At 39.1% G+C, this 24,871-nt stretch overlaps 1 protein-coding gene across 1 annotated transcript in view; it reads left to right on the top strand.

Annotated features, from left to right (window-relative positions):
- The window catches only part of spock1 (SPARC (osteonectin), cwcv and kazal like domains proteoglycan 1), a gene marked incomplete at its 3' end in the record, with an annotated part of 213,118 nt that overhangs the window by 126,173 nt on the left and 62,074 nt on the right, over positions 1 to 24,871 (top strand). Inside the window, exon 3 of the mRNA XM_084430669.1 lies at positions 870 to 915. Within this exon, the coding sequence (XP_084286795.1) occupies positions 870 to 915 (46 nt within the window). The remainder of the gene's footprint in view (positions 1 to 869; positions 916 to 24,871) is intronic.

Here is a 24,871-nt window from a genome sequence, read left to right as displayed (position 1 = left end):
TTGATGTGCGTCTCTCTCTAGTCTGTCTGTCTAACCCAGCTGGCCAGTGCATCTTTTGGCCTGTCTGTGTCTTGCTTGCTAATGCCGGCCACTTCCAGAGCTGTTCTGTGACTTTGTGCCTGACACAAAAAAAGGAAGAGTGAAATACAACTATTTATTATGTTTGATAAAAGACAAAGGGCAACGGTGTTTGTTTATAAACTGCAGCTCGGAAAAGATAACCGTGTCGCACGTTAACATGCGTTCTTATGCGCGTGCACGAAATGAAACGCGCTCTTTCCAGCAGAAACATCAATGGGGACCAGTACAATATGGGCGTACTTTTAAAACAAGTCAATGATTATCTAGTCTCCAAGTCAGTTTAGTTACAGCCCCTGCAAGAAAGCAAGATGGACAGCAATGTTTTGGCATTAACTATTGATTTATAGGCTATACAGTAAATAATAATCATCAAGTATCAAGTTTTGCTTTTATAATTGAAAACACAGTGACATGCTACGGCAAGCCATTTTAGCTTTTATTCATTCACGGGATGCATTTTTGATATCAATAATTAAATTGTACTATTTAAAATGTGAATTCTTGATATTAAGAATGTACTTTTTCTAGTAACAATGTCTATTTCTGATATTAGGAATTACATTTTCATTGGTACTAGTTGAAGAAGGGAGGACTGTAGTGGGAGCACTGGGGAGTCAGGTGTGACTGTGTGGAAATGGCAAATGGTTTACATGGCTCACGGGTCAGGACGGCCTCTTAACAGAATTTTGCTTAGGGCCCCAGGGAGGTCAGGATCGGCTCTGCTAGTATTAAAGCTTGACTTGTGTCTGTCTGAGGATTTTAAATGCTGTCTTTGTGTGTTTCTGTAGGACGATTACTTCAGAACCTGGAACCCCAACAAAGCACAAGACCAAGGTAAGAACATTCAGCAGACACTTTGTTTCTTCTTCATAACCATTTTCTCTGTTGCTTTTATCCATTTATACACCTGACCCCCTGGAGTCTCGCCTCTATCTCTCTCTCCTTACTCTACTTTCTTATTCTTTTTTTCTGTCTTTTTTTTTTAACCTGTGGTATCTCTACACCCAGATTAATCATAAAAAAAACCTCCAATCCAGTGCTGGAATCTCCATTTCACTGTATCGATCCTCATCTCTGCTCCAGACATTAATCAATACAGAGAGCCAGAAACACACACACACACACACACACACACACACACACAGCTGAATGAAGACGTATCATAGACTTGATCTTTTATAAAGCTAATTATGATTAATAAAACTTGTTGCATTTTTGAATTATAAAAAATATATAATTTTTTCATTTTTAGTTTTTGAGTTTAGTCATTTAGTTCTGCAATTGAGGGCGTCCCACAAGAAGGTTTTATCAGATTTGGCTCTTTTCTGGAGGCTATAGAGACAAATTTTCCCTCAAATTATAGCAAAGTAAACACGTGCACAAATACAGCAATGATGCAAATCTAACACATTTGTTTTGAGAAACATTTTCCTGAATCATCAGGGAAATAAAAGAGCTCAAATGAGAAGAACAATTCGGTTTTTTTTTGTCATTTTAGTGGTCAGATTCTGAATATATTGAAAACTGCTGGTGTACTCTCATAAAGAAAACGTTTTTTTCTACATGTAGCGATAATTGACGTTGTTTTCACCTCATTTTAATGTGTTCTGTCAAGCGTCAGTAGGTGCAATCATGAGTTTGAACGACGCAGAACCCTAGTAGCTGCAACCACGATATCCAAATTGTACAACAAGGTATATAACAGGATATCTGCATGTTTGAAGTAATGAAATATAAGACATTTTGAGAAGTGAATTTAAAACATTTTGCAACTAAGTAAAGGGTTTTCGGATTCCCTTAATCGAGGCGTCTTTAGGATTCACAGATGAACATCTGTAGAGTGGCGTTTCCATCTGAGACTGTGCTGGTGATGCCGTCACGAACACACACAATGTCTGTGCTCTGCAGGAAATCATTTCTCTAATGAGTCACATATTTACTATATCTGTTTCACTGGAATGACTGTATAGTACTAATATCATTTTAACAACCTGTCTCAAAACAGCAATACAGTCTCTTTTGCAAAAATACACTAAATATGTTAATATTTTGAAATATTATTACAATTTAAAATACAAAGTTTAACATTTGAATATGTTGTAAAATGTCATTTATTTCAGTCATCAAAGCTAAATTTTCAGCATCATTACTCCATGAAAAAACATGAAAACCATGATACATTTTTTGATGCATAGAACGTTCAAGTGAACTCCCTTAATTTGAAATAGAAATCTTTTGCAACATTCTAAATGTCTTTGTTGTCACTATTGTTCAATTTAATGTGTCCTTGCTGAATACATATTCCAGTGAAAATTCCAGTGTACGATATTTAAGCATTTTCGGAATGCCACTTTTCCGGGAAAAAAAAAATGTGTTCGGAACTAATTGTCTAGTACAGCACATTTTTACTGGTGTAGTAAATTATTTGGGTATTACAGTAGATGATATGTCAAGGTCGTGGGTTAGACACATACTGAATAAAAAAATAGACCTTTAATACTCTGCACGTCGCTTTGAATAAGAGCATCTGCCAAATGAATAAATGTGTATAAAAAAAATGATAAATTAGTCTGAAGAAAAAAAATCCCAGAAGGACCTCTTGAGGTGAAGGAATCCTTCATGGATTCAGATGCTTGTGCTAAAACCGTAATAGAAGGTCACTTTCTTAAACAGGGTGTTAGATATTAATTTAGCATCCGCACTGCTGAGCACTCCTATTAACGATTATGACGAACCGCCATGAATAACCAATCAAGATCAATTGTTTTTACGGAAACACCAATAGAGACCAGCAGACAGATGCATGCATGACCACACCATATGGAGAGTGAGAGAATAAGTGTGTGCGTTTACCATCTGCACAATTTTTATCCTGTGTGAATGACTCAAGAATGACTTCAAGAACTGCTACAAACCATCATTTCTGCAACTAATCCCGCACCTCTCACTAGCAAACCTCTTCTGAGACGCTCACCTCACTAATCTCGGTAAATAGCTCCGCTCCAAAACCTAGTGAGCTGTCTCGCTGTCTACTGATATAAGTTACCTTCTTACGCACCCTGATAAATGACTGACAGCCACTTGTGCAGCGAGACGCACCGCTCGTGGAGCCATGAAAGGGAAAAAAACACAAGGCGGCAATAGAAATTCAGCTAAAAGAGCTGATTGCATTTTTGACTGAGCCACTGTCTCTTTTTGTACTCTGAAATGAGCTGGACCAGCCTGACAAATGCAGGTTTTATTGCGATTTAAGCTGAAGAAACCAGTTTTAAGATAGCACTGTTCTCTAAAAAGAATTTCAGGGGACCCATTACCACAACTTTAATACTAAAGTTTTTGATTTATTTGATTTATAAATGTATTAACTTAACCTTGCAATTTTTTTTTGATGATTTCAGTTGTCACTGCTAATCATTACATCAACTTAATATTGTGTGTAATAAAAAAAAAGAAAAGGAATTCCCTTTGCACAAGACTGTTAACAGGAGGGTAAATGTTGAAATTAAGTGTTATTGTTTGTGTTTAGTGAAGGGAAAGACCTGCTCTTGTTTAATGCTGCTATGTGTGACATTTAAAAGAGTTTTTGTTATGTTGAAGTTTTTGTGGTTACCATTTGCTCGTGGTTAGGATGCGTGTGGCTACATGAAGATGTACACTACATTGAGTTTATGATCAGTGATATCGTACTTGTTCATTAAGGTTACATGCTTAAAGTCACATTTAACATGTGCTAAGCTAGCTTTTGATTTTAACTGACATAATTATATTAATTGGTTCCAGGGCCACAACTCAACTGAATGGAACAACTTAATATTTTTGAGTAGTCAACTTAGAAATGACAATTTATTAAGTTCTTCTAACTCAGTGTAGTTTGTTGGTCGAATTTCATTAGAAGTGGTCATAACTCAAAAAGACTGATGCAAACTGTTACATTATGTTTGGTTGAGCCAAACTTCATTTATTTATTTATTTAATTTTAGCACGTGTGGTCAGATATTATTGGTGGTTTGTTATATGTCGTTTGATATTGTCACGGTGTGGTGCAGGCAGAAGAAGACGAAGGAGAATCAAAAGTTCCAATGCAAACTTTTAATAACAATATAATTCATATAGGTATAGCCAGGCAGACAGTTCACACACACTTAATAAGACCGTGATCGGACAATCAACAAGGTAACACAAGGGCTTAAATACATGGGGAACAGCTCAGGGAAACAAGACACAGCTGACAAGACTAACGAGGTAACAGGTGTGACAGATGAACTAATGAGGGTTACCGTGGAAACAAAGGAAAGTGGTGGGAAAACAGAACAAAGGAAGATGTGACTAATGAAAACAAGACTCAGACAGAAACACAACTGTGACAGATATGTAATCTTGACAGGTTTTTTTGGAGATTTCGTTCTCCTCTTTCACGCCATAATTTCCAAATGAGTTTGAAGTGAACAGGTTGCATTGACAGCATAAAAATACACAACGCATGCAAATACTGGGTGAAATAGTCAATTTTTAATTAAATTAAGGCAAGACACTACAGGTAAACAAGTTAAAAGTTTTAATTAATAGATGCCACCTTACTTTGATTAATCACAGTACATTCAGGTAATTGCTTTGAATTACAAGTAGTGTGAAATGCTATGTTTAAATATGCAAATTAGGAATTAACTTATAAAATCTGCACACAGTTCTAGAACAGAAATATGAAAATTGGATAAAGCCAGGTTTGTTTTATTTTGTTGATATATTTGAGTCATACTTGGTTTTTACTGAGGGGATTTGGGATTTCTTCTTTTATCACTCCTTAAATCAGAAAATCCTGTCAATAGGACAGAAAAAAATGACCATGTTTTTAGGATTAAAAGGAATAAAAGAAACATGAAGATGACAACAAGAAGTGTTAAAAGGTAGCTTCTTTTACCCAGATTTCAGCAAGGCATGCAAAGGATGCAAATCTGGGAAATTAACATCTTGTCATCTTCATGTTGGGCCTAAAACGCTGCCTATGTAGACAGATCACTAGGTTTTGGAGCCGAATTGGGTAACACTTTATAGTGACGTTCAGTTGTAAGTCATTTATAAGCAGGCATGAAAACTCCTCACCTTTCAGCGAAATTCGCCGTTTTAAAACCAAAATGGGTCGTGAGAAAATCTTTTCAATGAAAATCTCAAATGAAGATCGCGGGACTCCAGCTTACTTGTCTGTGTTTTCAGATCATCCGCGCTTCTTCAGAAGCGTAGAAAGCGTGCGCACGTATGGTTGCCAGATACTATTGCAAGACCGGGTAGAAAACGTGCTCTTTTAACAGAAAAGCTCTGTCTGGGGTTTAAATGATTGAAATCTGGCAACCGTAAGCATGAATGCTTGTAAAAACAGTCTGTAATGTGTTGTCTTCTCCTTTATTCTACAAAAATAAGTGGGTTTGGTCAAGTGTTTATTTATTTTTAAACACATTTCAGTCTTGTCTTTTTTTGTCAACGATATTGCATGTGTTGATATAGTCACAGTTATCGTTTAATGACGTGGGTGTCGTCTCTCATCGCCTTGTCTTGGTCAGGGGAAAAAAGGTCATCAACGTATATTTTTTCCTTAGCGAAAGTAACAGTGGTGACAATACAATATTTTATTTTTGATTTTTGTGACAAAATTTTACCCCCTTCCATTAGACAAGAGAGACAAACAATTTAGAGCTCCATCTCTCTCTCTTCCTTTGCACTTCTTACAAACACCACTCATGCAAACACACTCGCACGGCGACACACACAACGTTAAACTCTCTCTTGACCGTGTAAGCAAGTGTGGCTGAGCCTGACTAATTTAATTAGCCTCAGTCTGTAATTATTCACTTTAAAGAGAAACGAGGGTTATGATTTTGTCCATTACAGACATGACAAGAGATTTAAGGAGCTCAGAGAATATTGTGTGTGTGCAACATTGTCTTTGCCGTAATCTGTTATTGTGGCACTGCATGCGCTCTCAGTGAATTTAATTGCGTGTGCAGGCCTCATTACAGCCTCGTTATGGGGAAATTCTCTTTGAATGCTTCATTTGCATTTGTATGGTTTTGTTGTTGAGTCAGCGTTTCAGCGCCAAACTGCAGTGGCAGCAAACACGGCCGCACAGGGATGGCAACACAACAATCTGCCCTTTAAACTGCCTACAATTTATGCACAGGGACAATACGGCTTTATCTGGAGCTGGAGACCGTATCCATTTAACTGGCAAAAAAACACTCTCCTGTAGGTTTAAAGGGAAACTTTAAGAGAGGGAAAAGGAAAAGAAAGAGAGGAAGAGGAGGAGGAACTATATTTCTGGCCAACTCAAATATGAAACAGCCACTGAAAAATGTGGATGGAATATTTTGGGTGTGTGTATGGATGTTTTGAGCACATACGTTCTGTTCTTCAAGCCTCAAAAATAGTCATGATTGTCCACATGGTTTAGGGATGCGCAAAATATTTAAACAACAAGATTAATTGACACTGTTTTCTTTCATTTTCTTTTTTTATACTTTCTTTTTATTGATGTTTTTTTCAAGAAAATGTATTGTACAGCATTAGGGAAAACAGGAAAAAAAAGAGGAAAGTAAAAAATCAATAGGACAGGGGGTATACATTCTGTTTTGGGGCAAGTATAGATTCACATATACAGTCATTGATTGTTTACATTACAGTACTCAATCAGTTTCTCCCAGTATTTTAGAAATGGGTCCTTTTTAAGTCTCAAAATAAAAGTCGATTCTTCCATATTATATATTTCAAGTCCCCCTGTAGTCAACATTTTTTCTATCCCTTAAAACTGACCAAAATTACATATTTAAAAGTTTTTTCCTCGAAAAAAAAAAACTGCTTTAAAACAGCTTGAATGTAACTCTACACCCTTTCCTCATTTAGTATACGCGGTTCTATGAATATGCAAATGAACCCCGCCTCCACTCACTCACAGCAGCTCAGAGATCCACTCGTTGACGATCACACTTTAACCTGATTGGCAACAAGTAGTTCGTGACGTCAGAAACACCAGCGATTTCAAACTGCGTTTTTGAGACTGTCTTTGGTTCACTGCAGTTTTAAGTAGAAAATGCTCAGCAAAGGTGTTGACTTATGAATTTGTACATGGTTTGTCTTAAAGCACATTAAAAACACCACATAGATATATAAACAACATCAAAAACTCGATTTTCACCATTGGGGTACTTTATTTCTATCCATTCACCAAGTAAGGGGATGTCCTGCTTATATCATTTCCTACTAATACTCTTCGTATATGCTACACTTAATATATTAAGGGATTTTCCAATGTGTTTTTCCCATTCTCCATCATGGAAATAAGAGATTATTCTGGGAATATACTTTGTATAGGAGTCAATTATCAACTCTACCAGTGTATTCGGTTCACGACTACCCATTTTTTTAATTCTTTCAAAATAGTCCTGTAATCTGTAACACTTCAAATCTATTTAGAATTGGAAATGAAGTGAATCGGACATGCACAGTGTTCTCAGACCAACTCTTAAGATGTAAAGGGATTCAGATTGCCTTAAAGCTTAAAGCCAAACACTTGCTATAACACGCCTGAAATGAACCAAGTGTGAAAACAGTGTGCAAATCAGGAGAAAGAGAGAGAAAATAGGTAATGAGTATGACATTATGATTATGCCATTAAAAATGTATTTGGGATGTTTATTTCTTCATTATAAGCAGATAGATTGAGACGGCAGAAGCGTCAGCCAGCAGTGATCCACTTTTCTCATCATTAGCACTGTGCCGTCTGGTCTGGTACAGGCCGTGTCTTGGCCTAAATTCACTATGCAGAGAAAATCCCACGTGGGACTGTCACACGAGCACAAAGATGTTATCTACATCAGACATGGCAGGAAAAATATGAACTGGAGAAAATCGATGTACGGTTCATTGCGTTTGCCGTGTGACAATTCAACACAGGAATACTGTATTCTCAATGTAAAAGTGATTCATCTCAGTCAGCATTCAGATCTGACCCTGTCTGACGACTTCTCTTATCAAGGCAAACTGTTTATGGTCAGTATATTTTCTCAATTCACAGAAAGTTAAGTCTGAAACTGACTGTGCATCAGAGAGAGAAAGGAAAAAGATTCGATTGGTCATTGGGTCTTTAACCTCTTGACCAGTCGGCTGGCACCAATTAGCCCTGCTGCATTCGTCCCCTCTCACTTTCTTGATTTCTTCGTTATGGTAAATAGAAAGTAAAGTAATTGGCCAAACATGTGCTTCGGATTTGTTGCTGGCTGATGATCAATAACGGAGAAATTCTGATTGGCCTTTCTCTCAATCTTACCGTCCCGATTGGTCTCCGAGGGCCAATCATTGATCCTGATGCTCGACACATCGGCATGTGGTGTTGAAAGCAGAAATGTTCTTGAACACTTTTCAACTGAATTCCACTTGCTGTAATTAATTGGGTAGCGATAATTAACTGCTTTGTGAGATAGAGCTTAAGCTTTCTTTTGAGGTCAGATTTTGAAGAAGAAATACTGGCTTTTTTTCCCCCCAAAGAGACCGCCACATTCATAGACAGAGAGAAACAGGTGCTATGATATGATAGAAGAGTTTGCATTCACAAATGTGTTCGTACTATATTATTGGCCTTGCGATTTCTCATTGAACAAATGTGCCTCTATCTACATTTTTGCACAACCTCATAAAACGTACTAATATGCAAATCACTGCAGTTTCCAGCTGAAATTAACACTAGAGGCAGTAAAACAGCAACAGCTTGTATTCCTTTTCCCACTAAATTATACAGGGGCAGATTGTCGATTAATAAAGACTTATTTTTGCTCAGATAAGATGTGTTATTAGGCACAATGTGAAATAATTTAATTAAGGCACCAGTGTTAAAAAAAGTATTTAATATTTCAATAATAATCATCACGGTAAGCAGTTCATCCACTATTCTTCCATCTGTCTTTACAGTTGCCAAAAAAAAAATAGTAACATTGAACGTGGCTCGTCGAGTTCAGTTGTGGAGCCAGAACCAGTGCTTGAAGTGGGCCGGTACGCACCAGTACACAGTACCGGCACTTCTATATTTTAATCTGTAACGTACCCTCACTTTTATTTTGCGTACCTGCCCTCACATGTTGCCAGTACTCTGACCGCCTACACGGAAACACAGGCTATTCATTAATTGTATACAACACGTGTTTTCCCTAAAGATCCAAGATGGCGGCGCGAGTACATCGCGAGGCTCGCGGTCTCTCCAGATTCTGTAATTTAGCAGTATTTTTCTTGCTCATTTCGGGTCTGTTCGTCCAGAACAGTTGTGCCTTAACATCGTACACCCAAGGTGAGCTTTTGGATATTGGTTTGCGAATTTCCGACAGTTTTATGGACAACCCTCGACTCCTTCCTGAGATCGCCAGATCACCCGAGGCTATGCACTCTGCCCGGCCGGGCGGAAGTGCTCGCAGGCGCCGGCGAGATCGTAAACAAAGGCGGGGGAAGCGCGGAGGACTAAGAGCTAAGCTAAAGCTAACACCACACCGGCTCTCTTTACCCAGCATTTTCCTTGCCAATGTACGGTCGCTGTTGAACAAAATGGAGGAGATTCGACTCAACATCACATACAGCAAGAGACTTTTGAACTGTAATGTTCTAATTTTCACGGAAACATGGTTAAACAGCGGAATACCGGACAACGCTATTGAGCTAGCGGGACGCCATACATTCCGGGCGGATAGAACATTACATGGCTCCGGTAAGACCAGAGGTGGTGGATTGTGCATTTACATTAACAAAGCTTGGTGCACAAACTCTGCTATTGTTGGGAGACATTGTTCAGCTAACCTTGAGTTTCTCATGGTTAAATGTAGACCGTTTTATCTACCGCGGGAGTTCACTTCCACTATTATAACTGCAGCCTATATTCCCCCGGATGCTGATGCCAAGTTTGCTATGAAAGAACTTCACGCAGCCATCAGTAAACAACAGACCGTTCACCCGGAAGCTGCGTTTATTGTTGCGGGTGATTTTAATCATTCAAACTTAAAGTCAGTGCTACCGAAATTTCACCAGCATGTTTCCTGTCACACCAGAGGAAACAAAACCTTAGACCATGTTTACACAAACATGGCTGAAGCTTACGTCGCGACACCCCTCCCCCACTTGGGACAGTCAGATCACCTTTCTTTGTTCCTCACCCCCAAATATGCACCTCTGATCAATCGCGTGAAGCCATCAGTGAAGACCATCAAGGTGTGGCCTGCGGGGGCAGATTTCTCACTCCAGGAAAGGTTTCTACACACAGACTGGAGTATGTTTGCTTCTCAAGCCACCAGTGGCTCTCACACGGACATTGACTGCTACACCTCCTCTGTACTGGATTACATTAATACCACCATTGACAGTGTTACAACCCAGAAGCAGATCACCACATACCCAAATCAGAAGCCATGGATGAACAGGGAAGTGCGACTCCTATTGAAGACACGCAATACTGCCTTCAGATCAGGAGATGCACAAGCCTATAGCACATCCAGAGCAAATCTGAAAAGGGGCATCAAAGAGGCCAAGCACTGCTACAAGCTTAAGATAGAGGGACACTTTTCCAACGCTGACCCTCGGCGCATGTGGCAGGGCATTCAGGCCATCAGTGACTACAAACCCTCTCACTCCACCCCCGCAGCCACTGATGTCAACTTCCTGAACGAGCTAAATGACTTTTATGCTCGCTTTGAAAGAGACAACAGAGAAACTGCCACCAAGCTCAAATCCTCAGCTGACCACCCACCGATCACACTCTCCTCCACAGATGTCTGCAATGCACTGAGCAGGATCAGCGCGCACAAGGCTGCTGGACCAGACAACATCCCTGGACGCGTACTCAGGGCATGTGCGGAGCAGCTCGCTGGGGTTTTTACAGACATTTTCAACCTGTCTCTTGCCCAAGCAACTGTACCAACATGCTTTAAATGCACTTCCATTGTGCCAGTGCCAAAACACTCCAGCCCGAAGTGCCTTAATGACTACCGCCCTGTAGCACTCACACCCATCGTAATGAAGTGCTTTGAGCGGCTGGTCCTGGCACACCTAAAAGACTCTCTACCATCCACATTGGACTCACACCAGTTTGCCTACCGTAGCAATAGGAGCACAGAGGATGCAGTCTCCATGGCACTGCACTCTGTGCTCACACATCTGGACAATAAGAACACTTATGCACGCATGCTGTTTGTTGACTTCAGCTCAGCATTCAACACTGTCATCCCAACTAAGTTAATAGCCAAACTTGGAGACCTGGGCTTCAACACCTCCATGTGCAACTGGATTTTGGACTTCTTGACCAACAGACCCCAGAATGTTCGATCAGGCTCCAACTGCTCCACATCCATCACACTCAACACTGGTGTACCACAGGGCTGTGTGCTAAGCCCGTTCCTCTACTCCCTCTTCACCTCCGACTGCAAGCCTGTGTACGGATCTAATTCCATCGTCAAGTTTGCGGACGACACTACGGTGATTGGTCTCATCAGCAACAACGATGAGACTGCCTATAGGGAGGAGATCAAGCACCTGGCCACATGGTGCACCGAAAATAACCAGCTCCTCAACACCACCAAAACGAAGGAGCTCATCGTGGACTTCAGGAAAGTGTCAAGAGGCACACACGACACCATCCACATCAATGGAATGGCTGTTGAGCGTGTCTCCAGTTTCAAGTTCCTGGGGACCCACATCTCGGCGGACATGACCTGGACAACCAACACCTCCAGCCTGGTCAAGAAGGCTCACCAGCGCCTCTTCTTCCTGAGGACACTGAGGAAGAATCAGCTTTCCTCCACTATCCTGGTGAACTTCTATCGCTGTGCAATAGAAAGCATCCTGACCAACTGTGCTACAGTGTGGTATGGGAGCTGTTCTGTTGCAGAGCGCAAGGCACTGCAGCGGGTGGTGAAAACCGCCCAGCGCATCACTGGGACTCCACTACCTGCCATCGAGCACATCCAGAGGAAACGCTGTCTGCATCGAGCTCGCAGCATCCTTAAGGACTCCTCTCACCCAGCCCACAGACTGTTTTCTCTCCTGCCTTCCGGCAGGCGTTTCAGGTGCCTCCGGACCAGGACCAGCAGACTAAAGAACAGTTTTTTCCCCAGAGCTGTCTCTTTATTAAACTCTAACCCTCATTGATCACACTCCCCTCATATACTGATTGACTCTCCTCTCCCTCCTCACACCTGCCTCCATTTTGTTATTTGCAATACTATAATGTTCATTTGCACTGCTGACTGTTATTACAGTAACAACTGTTTACATATGCATCTTGCACTACTACCTTGACTGGAATATGCTCATTTGCACTGCCGACTGTTTATTTACAGTACCGACTGTTATATATACATTGCAATATCGTACCCTAACTGTAATATGCAATTACTTTCCACTGCACTCACTCGGATAGCTTCTGTCCAAACTTTATTTGCACTACTTTAAATCCATTGTTATACTGCTCATTAGCCTAACTTATACATATATCTATTTGTAAAATTCTGTTTATAGTAATAGCCATCTGTATATTATGCTCACATTCTGTTTATAGTAACAGCCATCTGTATATATATTCATAGTACATATCTATCTGTAAAATTATGTTTATAGTAACAGCCATCTGTATATTATATTCAGTACATATCTATCTGTAAACATTCTGTTTATAGTAATAGCCATCTGTATATTATTATATTCAGTACATATCTAGCTGTAAATTCTGTTCACAGTAATAGTTATCTGTATATTATATTCATAGGACAATCTATCTGTAAATTTTTGTTTATAATAGTATTCAACTCTATATTTATTCAGTACATATCCATGTTCTGCACTTATGAACCACTGTATATCCTGCACTTGCTGCTATTGCACTTCTGGTTAGACCTAAACTGCATTTCGTTGCCTTGTACCTGTACTTGTGTAATGACAATAAAGTTGAATCTAATCTAATCTTTTGAGCAGGGGCGTAGCCATCATTTCAAAAGTGAGGGGGACAGAATGTCAAGCGTTATACCAGTTCTTTGTTGACAGGTTTTTGCTTAATTGGCTTAATATGCTATTTATGTTTAAAGCAATAAAACAGAAAGAAAGAAAGAAAGAAATGCAGATGTTCTGTACTTTATATTGCACATGGTATTATATATTGTACTATATTGTTTACATATTTCAAATAGTTTTTTGTGTACATTGTTTTGTATGTGAATGACACACAGTAATGGATGCTTGCACATTCACACTCTACTTTATTCTAGTCCACATTTCAGGAAGGAAATAAAAAAGTCACTCAAACCACACAATTGCAAAGATGTATTGAACTCACATGACAAACATGTCACAGTAAGGTCAGTTAGTGTCATTTCATTTATGCTTTTCTTGTTTAGGCTGGTTTGTTCAAAAGCCGCAGATTATTTATACAGAGTTAAAGCTAACATATATTTCAGCATTTAAAGCTACTTGAAACTGCCAAAAGTGTTTCTGCGACGTTGATTCCCATCTATGAATTGCTGAGCAATCATCTTCCTATCTATACTGTCCAGTTTGTCACCGTGGATGTGACACGCAGCAACACTGTTTAGACGAGACTGTGTCATTGTGCTTCGGAGCCAGGTTTTTAATCTTCGAAGACAGCTGAAGCTTCTTTCAGCCTCTGCTGAAGAAACATGGCAAACATGGAGCAACTTCACAACTGTTTCCACTTGGTCAAAGAGTTGGCGGACTTCTGGCGACATATTCCGAAGAGTGTTTGCAGCCTCAGTAGTTGACTGATAATTATACTTGGACTTGAACGTTGCTAATTGCACCCTCAGTGAAGCCCAGTGCAATTCTGGATATTATTCCAACAGACCACCATCAGACTCTCCTGTTAACAGTACCTTTTCAATAGAGCTGATTGTAAGCAGCCCCTCTTGCTCAAATCTTTCTTGAAACTACATCCAAGACCTTGAAAAAGTCTGTCCTGAAGTAGTCTGCGATGAACAAGGTACATGTGCTGAACCCTGACCAGACAGGCGACCAGACATCAATGATGACACAAAACTGCAAGTTAGGAAGTGAATTGATGTTTTGTGCAATTCCACAAATTATAAAATTACTGAATAGATTGAGGATTTCATTTTTTATTTGTGGACAAGTATAATCGGTTTTGAGAGACAGCCATTTGCTTAGGCTGGGGTCATCTTCCAACTTGTATTTTAAAAGCTGATTAAAGTTTCCCTCATCATCATCATGGCCTCTAAAAGATAAACCTGGTCTTGCCAGAAACTGCAAATCTTTAATTGGCATTCCCTTGCCTCCTCTTGCTGGGATTGCCCTTACATTGGACAGTTGAACATCTATTGGTCTTAAATCATAGATGTTTGTTGTTATGGCTGTCTTGTGACATTCTGATCCAGCATGTAATGTAAACCTCTCTCTGGCCTTCTTCCAGTTGCTGATAAAGGTGGTTTCTGTATTTTTGACAAGTTGTTTTGTTTTTAAAGGCCTTGGGGCAGTAGAAGCACAATGCTCCATCAATACCAGGCTCAAAATGGAGCCATGCAAAATCCTGGTACCACTGAGCCTGAAATTTTTGAGTTTTGTCCCGATGCACCTGACACACAATAGTCTTGGAATCTGGTTGGTGGGGTTTTAATACAGGTACTGAAGATCCACCTCCTTTTACAACTGTTAACATGTCTGATGCCCTCTCCTCTGCCTATAAAAAAGTACAAATTAGTCTGATTAGTCTAAGTTAAAGGTATCAGAAATATTTCAACATAGACAGTGCTGCTAAATATTTTGTATTTTCCTTTCAGTTTACACATTCATACAATAAATGGTACACAACAACAAAGGTTTTTTTGTCTCCAAATCTAAGCCAAATCCTAAGAGTCAATTTTAGTTATAACTGTAGTCATAACATAACTCACAAAATGTATATGTGTAGTTACTTTGTTTTGTCTATGCAAGGCAGTGTAGACATAAAACACATAATGAATGTGTAATGGAAAAAAAACAAAACAATTTTCTTAACTTATTCCAGTCATTTGTTTTCCTCCTTGAAACTTTCTGCCTCATTCACTCTCAACTCTAAATTAACTTCTGGCTCTGTCTATTGACAATAAAGAAGTGTTTGAAATATGCAGAGACAGGGAATTGTGACATACAGAAGAAATTAAGTACACTGCTGAACAATAACCAATAAGTTGAATTCTAATACTTCAAACTTTCTGGTTAGGCTTTTTCAAGACAACTTAAAGTTTGTCTACAAACTTTTTTTTTTAATCTAATTGTAAAGTGTTACTGAATTAAATATGGTAAACATCATGTACACATTCAAGCAGATATATAGTGGCTGTTACAGTTTTTCTCAGTCGCTTTGGTGCATTTCTCAAATCACTATTTACATTTGCACAACAGTTAATGCAGATCTCAAAACAATTAGTACAAACTGCAAAACCTAGTTGATAACCTGCAAAAGCGTGTCACTTGCTCAAAATGGATAGCTCATTCCTCAAAAGCAAGTATTCATGTCAATGAAAGTGTCAGTGTCATCAAGATGAAAAGTCCTGACACCATTGTTTATGAACAAGATAGTCAAATGGCTTTGTCATGTTTTCATTATGACAGTTTACTCTGTAAATGTTTTCCAATGCAAAAAAGTCAGATCTTGGTGACACTACCTGAAAATGCTCAAGACAGCACTATATACTATTTGCACAGCCATTTGAAAAATACATTAAAGTTACACATTACTGTATTTAGTGAGGTACCTGAGTACAAGACACTGAATATGTATGTTTCACATTTTTACTGCATATGCTCTTTGCAATTCTAATTTGTTCACAACATTGTGCAAAAGAAAAAATACACCCTTATTTACAACAAACATAAACTCCCTTTGCGTAGAGCTGTGCACAACTGTACACAATACTGCAGTACATACTGGAACATACAACATACATAGTACTGTAATCATTCATGTACATCCAGACGTTCCTCATCAGTGAAAGCTGAGATTCACCTGAGAGAAATTGTTCAATTTAGGAGACATTTTCAGGAAAAAAAAGATTAAAAAAAATGTGTAAAATTTGCTTGACAGATTTTGACAACTAGTTCAACATTTTTGTATGTAATGACTCAAGCAATGAAATGAGGACTATTAGTTTTATATGGAATGACTATTCAGCATTCACAAGTATAGTTAATTTTGACTGACATGACATAAGCAAATGATAATGTTATAAAACAGCAGAGAGTTGTATGAAAGCAATTGATGCATGTCCAAAAGCATTTGCAATTTGTTGGAAGGAATGAGAAACTGCTACTATGATGTGCACAAATGACTAAATGTTGTGGAGGTTGAACTAACTGTTGTGCAAATGTAAATAGTGATGTGAGAAATGCACCAAAGCGACTGAGAAAAACTGTAATGCATGGAAATCCAAATTCAGCATTAACATTCACCATCTTTATTCTAATTTGAAGGGCTTTGATAACATATCTGTGAAAATAAAAGACATCACGAATAAAAAAAGACTGAAAATAAGTGCACATTTGTGCGGGTAGTGAATATTTTTAATTTCCAGCAAAACTTGTTAATTATTCAACAAGAGTTATTCATCATTGTGCAACACAATTCTGATACCACATCACAACATACAGTGCTTGACTTTTTCGTGAAAAAGGAGTGAGGAGTTTTTTGCCGTTTTTGCGACCTCTTTGAAAATGATGGAGACAGCGCGGGTGCGAGCATGGGCGTATCATCATGATGCACGAGTGACTGATTACCATGGAAACGTGAAAGTTACGTATGTAAATAGACTATCTTGACTCTTTGAATTTTAAATCTAGATGTATACACATTGGCCCGTGAAAACCTCAACTTGTTGTGAACACACTTGCCCTATGAAAAAGTGCGGGGGACGAATTTACATTTTATAAAAAGTGGGGCGTAATCTACGCCCATGGTTCTGAGCTTTTATAAGCTGATCTGCGCAATATGACTAAAGCCCAATTGTTAAATGTTGCATGGGTGGCATGCAAATCACCTTAGGCGTGTTAACCTGCACGCTCCAAAAGTGTGATAAGATTTGCTCGAGCATTTCCTTTCACGTCGCTGATGATAAAATGTGCAACATTTGAACTCTCCGTTCCCCATTCTCAATTTGAATTCTATTCAGAATGTAGTAAAACGCTATGGAAGAAAGTCAAACACAATCTAAAACAGCCACATAAACTAAAAAGACTGACGAAAAGAGGGAGAAACATCATGATGCACCAACATAAATTAGAAAGCTTGACAACTCATGACAATCTTTACTAGAATTTATTACATTCTATTGTATTTATTGTGGTTAATTTAACTTGTTGTAGAATTTATAATAGATAATCTGTAAATCACTAAAGATTTATATTACAACTGTGGCATGTTGTAGCTATAGTTTTTAAATGCGTAGGTTTCCCTAAGCATGGTAACGAGGAGCCATCAGTGGTCTTAATTATGTCCTTATTTTAACAAATGCAATTTGTTAATTTAATTAAGTTAAACAATTGCAAGAACTATGTTCATTTTTCATAAGGCCAAGTACAAGTTAGAATCAAGAGCTTTAAAGTATGGACCTTCTTGACTTATTGACTAAACAATTGGTTTTCCCCATCTGTAAAATGTGTTCTGCTAATAATGACAGTTACAGATATTAGGAGAATCCTAGCTTTCAGATATTCTAAGAGATGACAGGAAATTAAGATTTTCATTTTAAGAAAATTTTAAGTGAAGATAGTTTGACTTCCCATGGCACTTTTTAGACGAGGGATTGTTAACAAGGCTATCACTTTATTGCAGTTATGTTATCAACCTTATATTAAAGGGAGCTGACGTGTGTTTAGTGAGCGCTAATGTGGCTGTAATGTTGTTGTTTTTCTCAGGTCAGACTGCAGATGTTGTTTGGATGGTGAATTTGATAAAAGGTCTGTGGTTTGATTGACTAGATGATTTTTAGTGGGTCACAGCAGCAGTCCTGAACGTCTGCATTACTTTTTTGTATGTGTCTGTCTGTCTGAAGATGAGAGCATGCGTCCTGACAGGTTTTCATGAAAACATCCATCATATCTGTTGATGTGACGTTTAGCTTTTGAGTTAGTGATTGCTGTAATGAGGAATTCATATTCAAACACTGTCAACGTTGTTTTTGTTATTCTACCTGCACTGTTTTTTGCTTGACATAAACACTCTAGTGAACATATTTAGTGTTCAAATCATGTTGAAAAGATTGTATTTATGAGTTGAACGCCACCTATCCACCTTCCCCATCTCCACCTGTATAGATCTGCTACGGAGGTTATTTCATTTATGTTGTACAGTATGTGCAGCAGCAGCAGCATGTCTTCTCTGAGAGTTGTCATGACAGAAATACTTTGTTTCTAACTGATCAAATTATGTTAAAGATTCAATTACAGATGAGTTCAGTGATAAAAGACAAATTACACATTACTCATTAGCCCCTTTCACACAGCGCGTTGATCCCGGGAAATTGCCGTAAAATTGCTAGAGTGCCTTCTGTGTGAACGCAAACACGTTCCGGGATTGATGCCGGGATCGATGCCGGGATAGGGACCTAGTAACATTGCCGGGATCAGTCCCGGAACGTGCCTTGTGTGAACAAAAGCCAGGACCAATGCCGTAAAGGGTGTGTCGCAGTGATGACGCACGTGCCATCGCACGGGTCTTTCTACAACCTATGCTACAGCAAATGGGGAACGAGCCACTCGGCAAACCCAGTGGCGCTACTGGGGAGTATGGACTCGTCTTTGTGTAGAAATGACGAAGAGTTATCAGCAGAACTGACATCTGACAGGAGTTATCACATCCTAACATCACTTGTCTTTACGGGATGTGTGTGAACGCACTCACAGATTCCGGAAAATCACTGGCAGTGTGAATACCATAATCAAACAATCCCGGGACACATTATACGTGTATTTTCCGGAGTCTCTGTGTGAAAGGGGCTGTGATGCAGAGGGTGTGTGTGTGTGTGTGTGTGTGTGTGTGTGTGTGTGTGTGTGAGAGCTGGTTGGTCAGTATGCGGTGGAATTGATTTCTTGGTTCAGTGTATCAATTTGCAAAAGAGACACTTGAAAACAAGCAGCGTGCAAAGCAAACACTGAAAACAAACCGCAAAATCAATCAGGACAGCGAATCTGAGAGAGATGGACAGAATGAAATGAAGAAGAGCAGAAGTGTGTGTGTGTGTGTCCAATGCTCAGATAAAAGCCGGTTGTTTTAGATTCACTGTCTTAACTCATGGAACCGTGACGCAACTCTCATACTTGTCCAGAGGAACATTTCATTTCTCAGCCTTTGCTCTTTCATAGCTCACGAATGTTAACCTGTTAGTTATGTTAAGTTCTCTGTTATGCTTTTTTACATATCAACCTTGTCTCAGATGCTTCTCATAGACATAAATGAGTCGGATTATAAAGTTAGATAAAGGTTCTTCTGAACGCCTCAAAATTGTCTTATTTAATTGATTTTAATTCCCAGCCCTACAGATCATTTGATTGAAATATCTGACTCATCATTGCAGACTTTTTTTTATATTTATTTAATCGAAATGAAGTTTGAGATGCTGAGATCTGCTCTGAACATCTGTAGGAAGACATATGTGAGATTATTGAGGTCTGGAGAAGCTTATGAGACGGAGGAGACGTGTAAAACTTTCTGTTTAACCTTGACTCTCTCTCTAGTAGAGACGATTGAGATTTTAAAGAGATGAGATCTCATTTGGGGTTTGTCTTTCCTCGGGGTGTACACAAACAGTTTATGATTTTAGCTGTCTCACTGTTTAAAAGACACACACACACACAAACACACACACACTCCCTCAGGGGAAGATCAGAGAGAAACATGCAGGAAATTGGTTTGAGGTTTTATTTTGTTGGTGTTTCTGATAGTGGTCAGCTATTTGTTCTCTGTTTTACCTTCTTTTCACAAAGATGGACAGAGGGAATGAAGGGAAAGGATAAAAATGAAAGAAATGTACAATGGACACTATTCCCACAATGGATGGAAACACACACACACACACACACACACACACACACTGGGCTGTGAATTGATTTGGCGTTTTATTCCCCTGTGACACAGACAGAGAGAGAGAGAGAGAGAGTCAGACAGCCACAAAATCTTTCTGTGTCATAAATAGAAAGAGATTCAGGCTGAATTCACTAAGCAGTTGCACCATTTTTGCACAAAGTATTTCAAGAATGTGTGTCTTTTTCTCTAACCTCCCACAATCCTGTAGTAGTAATCCTGTAGTAATTTGCCATTAGTATTTCAATTTAGTCTTTGTCATTCTATTCAGCACAAGCACACAGTAAATCAGGTTTATTATAAAATGGTTTATTTTATAAAATAAGATTTTTCTTTACATTTTCTATTGACCACGGCATCGGTAATTCATCAAATGACAGAAATCTATCTGTCTATCTATCAATCTATCTCTATCTATCTATCTATCTATCTATCTATCTATCTATCTATCTATCTATCTATCTATCTATCTATCTATCTATCTATCTATCTATCTATCTATCTATCTATCTATCTATCTATCTATCTATCTATCTATCTATCTATCTATCTATCTATCTATCTATCTACCTATCTATCTACCTATCTATCTACCTACCTGTCTTTCTGTCTGTCTGTCTGTCTGTCTGTCTGTCTGTCTGTCTGTCTGTCTGTCTGTCTGTCTGTCTGTCTGTCTGTCGGACTGACTGACTGACTGACTGACTGACTGAAAATCCATCCATCCATCCATCCAATGATAAACCACAGTTTATAATACTAGAGTCACTATAAAAGCCCAAACATGATAGATGTGACATTTGACCCTGTTCGACCCATGTCTCTCTCTTGTGTTTCACGCGGCTGCATAATTCTGGTTTCTCTCCTGGTTGCTACAGCAACAGTGAGTCTGACAGTAATTGGGCCACTGTGCTGGAGAGGTGAGGGAGGTGAACTTTAACCCCTGGGGGTCAGAGGCCACAGTCCCACCTGAAGTGGCTCTGCATTGCTGTGATTAGACACTTGACCCGCATTCCTCTGAGAGAGAATAAGGGGGATCTGAATAAAAGCGAGTCGTCTGACCCCCCTCGTGTCCAGCGGGCAGCCGTGGCGTCTGACAGCCTGTGCGTGTCGTGGCGTTTGAGCCTCAATGGCTGAATCTGCAGTGAGGAGCTGAAGTGGCCTCTGGCTCCTCGCTGGGGCTTCATCTAATTAAACTACGGGGAGGCAAACGGCTAGAGTCAGTGAGAGGATGGACCTTGAGTTTTTCTGCCCATCCTGATGCTTGTAACAAGCATATAATTCATTTCTGAAGAAGCTCATAGAACACACCCATGTCTGAATGAATGATGGCTTTTTAACCCTGTAAAGCCAGACATGTTATAGTGAGACAAATGCATATAAATATCAGTAGTTGCTCCATATCTTCCAATAATATTTTCCAATAATCTTAGTAAGTTTCTCAAAAGTCTGAAGGATCATATTTGATAGTCACATTTTAGCATGATTTTTCAAAAAAAAAATAAAAGTATGAATAGTCAAGTAAACCAGTTCGGTAAGTGTCCATCTTGAAATATTACTAACAATATAAAAGTTATTCTTATGTTCACTTCATAAAAAACAGTAAAGATTTTGCCGCAAAAAGACACATGACCCATAACCTGAAGGGTGACGTTTTTGCAATTATATAAAAAGGCCTTTTACCTGCTAAAAAAAAAAGTACAGTTTTGATCATGTTGATCATTTAGTGGCCTTATAAATTCATCTATAAATATAATACAGTATGCTTTAAAATAAAATCAACTTGAAATGTTGTTCACAACCCATTTTACTTTTGTAATGTGACTTAAATCCTATAGTGAAATGTAAAATGTTGCACAGCGGTTGATTTTCTCCATTGATTGTGTGGTGAAAAATGTCTCTGTTTGACAGATGTTTGGAAAAGTCAACTGAAAAGGAAAGTCGTTACTAGTGCTGTAGCGGTGCGTCGATGACGTCGACGCGTCGACGTAAAAATTTCGTCGACGTCATATTTTTTGCGTCGACGCTTCTTTATTATTATTTTTTTGTACCATTCCCGGAGGTACAGCTCGCCACACACACACCGCCCGCCGTGTTATTCTGTCATGTTTTCTCCCTTTCTTTCCAAACCGCGACAAACGCTAGTCTCCTTTCTCTGCAGAATGTGATAAATCCGCTCAACCAATCACAGCGCACCATTCCACGCATTGTAAACAGTAACGGTGGCGCTTTGAATACCCGGCATCCTAGTTTTCCTTATCTACTTTGCACTTTTTGATCAACAAACAAACAAAAAAATTAATACATTTGACGGCATTGATGAACCTGTGGTGGATTCTGCCGTAGGGAAGAAACGTAAGCCATCGAAATCTAATCATTTACGTGAGGAGATTAAGAAGATGAGGCACGCGGGAGGAAGAGAAATGCCGACTGTTGCTTGTTCTCACACGACAGCGTCAAACTTCTGTCGAATGCTGACACGTTAACCCCAGGGGATCTTTTAAACAACTTTCAATTCTTGTACTCAGTCAACGAAAACCGAGCAGGACCAAGCCATTTTACAGCTGATCGCCGTCAAAAAATTTCAGAAGGTATTTCTTAGCGATGGCTGATTGAATGTAACGTTAGCCTATAGTCCAGTACGTGCTAAATATAAGATTAGTATTGACCGAGTTTAGAGGCTGTCATGTGGATCAACTTACTTTGTTGTGTATTTTCAACAGTTTCAATATGAAAAATAACTTTTATATTGATTCAATGGATTAATTGCATTTAAAAAAAAAGTGTCATGAATTTATTGCATGTTTGGGAAAAAAATAATCTGTTTTTATAATAAATCTTTGAAAATCAAAATCTGGATTTTAATTATTTATGTTATTATAACCTAAAGATGCTCTGTGAAAGTTTGAAACAGAAAATAGCCTAGTGGTTTTAATCTTGCCACTTTCTTGGTAAAGAAAATAATTTTTTTACTCAAATTAATCAAAATGGATTTATCACGTTTATACTATATTATTCAGAAGTAAACATTGTAGCTGACAGTGTGTTTATGTCAGAATGTTTATTTTTTAAACCACAACCTTCTAAGTGCTTCTTTTACCAATATATTTAACATATCTTTTGCATTTCTCATCCAAACAACGCCAAACTTGGCACTGCACTTACTCGTGCCCAGACAGCTGTCGAGTTTGAAATCCATCGGAGTAACGGTTCGAGAGATATGCGAATAACAGACAGGATAATTAATTCAAATTAGTCGTTAGATTAGTCGACTAATCGATAAAATAATCGCCCGACTAATCGTTTAATAAATAATCGTTTACCCCAGCCCTAGTCGTTACATTCATTTTTTTTTCCCTTTGGAATAACGTGCACCAATGAATCATTCACAATTAGATCAGGATCATGTATTGGGAAAGGAAACGGGTCGATTTTTGATTTCACGTCGACTTTAACAGTCAAGGCCCGCTCTGCTAGGTCACGTACAAACAAATTCTCTCTCGTCAACAGTTTTCACACTCCAACCAGAGTTCGATTTCATTTTCTCTTATCAAGCGTCTGCTGTAGCTAAGACTCCTATCTAGAAGAAACATTAGAATGCTGTTCACTTCACTTTTTATGTTTTTGTCAGATTTAGCCATTTTTTTGTTATCACCACCAAAAACAAACAGACTCAACTGGCAAGAGAAAGCAATGAGAAATGCATTCTGTCATAGACACATTGCATGTCACGATTTCACAACAAATCAAGTCACCATTATTTCTATAGTGCATTATACAGTACAGACTGTTTCAAAGCAGCTTCACAGTAATAACAGGACAATAACAGAATCAATGATGCAAACATCAAATATGAGACAGATTCAAATTCTGCTGTAAGGTAGCTCTAAAAAGACAATAGTGTCCTTATGCAGCTCGAGTCAGTAGATGGTGATGATTCAGCGATGTTGAAAAATTCATCAATTATGAAACAAATTCGATTTAGCTATAAAGCAGCTCTACAGAAGACAATAGTGTCCTTATTGAGCTCAATTCGGTTCAAGTTTTGTACTCATCCGATAGTGCCAGTGTAATCAAATCAACAATATTACTAAAACCAAATGAGCTCAGGTCTAGTGTGAAGGGGCTGACCTGAGGAACAGGAAGCTCAGTGAGTGAGTCTTTGTTTTCAGAGAAGAAATGAGACAAATCGTAATGCCACAGGCCAACACAGTTTCATCTGCGCTCCTCTGCAAATGAACAGCACCAGCTGAGCCAACATGAGCGCCAGGCTGTGTTTCCAGCATTTTAGGAAGCACTCCGTCATGTCTGAGCCAAAATGGCCGTCAGGCGGCGGTGGAAGCCAGCTGGGATGTACAGCCGCGATTGGGCCAATATGGCTGCAGGACAGGTATCAAAGTCTTCGGGGACAGACAGTGCTTTTTCAGCTTGGATGGCTTGCGGCTGCAGATATGTCCTTTGTCAATGAAACGCTGGGAAGGAAACTGGGCTGTGGACGGCAGCTCGCCTCCGTCACCGCCCCAATTAGAGCTGACGTGCCGAGAGGAGAGAACAACGGATGAAAGAGACGAGTGTTTTTACCGCAGTAATTCCCAACTGCAATTCATCACAAAGACAAGATCCCCATTCCTCCTCTTGTGAACAACGAGAAAGTGAAAACAGACGCTCTGAGCGGAGCTGCAGTGGCCCTAATATGTC

Source organism: Rutilus rutilus, assembly GCF_951802725.1.
Source record: "Rutilus rutilus genome assembly, chromosome: 14".
In the NCBI taxonomy this organism is placed as follows: Eukaryota; Metazoa; Chordata; class Actinopteri; order Cypriniformes; family Leuciscidae; genus Rutilus; species Rutilus rutilus.
Note: the sequence above shows the minus strand (reverse complement) of the source record. Positions and strands in the feature narration are given on the sequence as shown.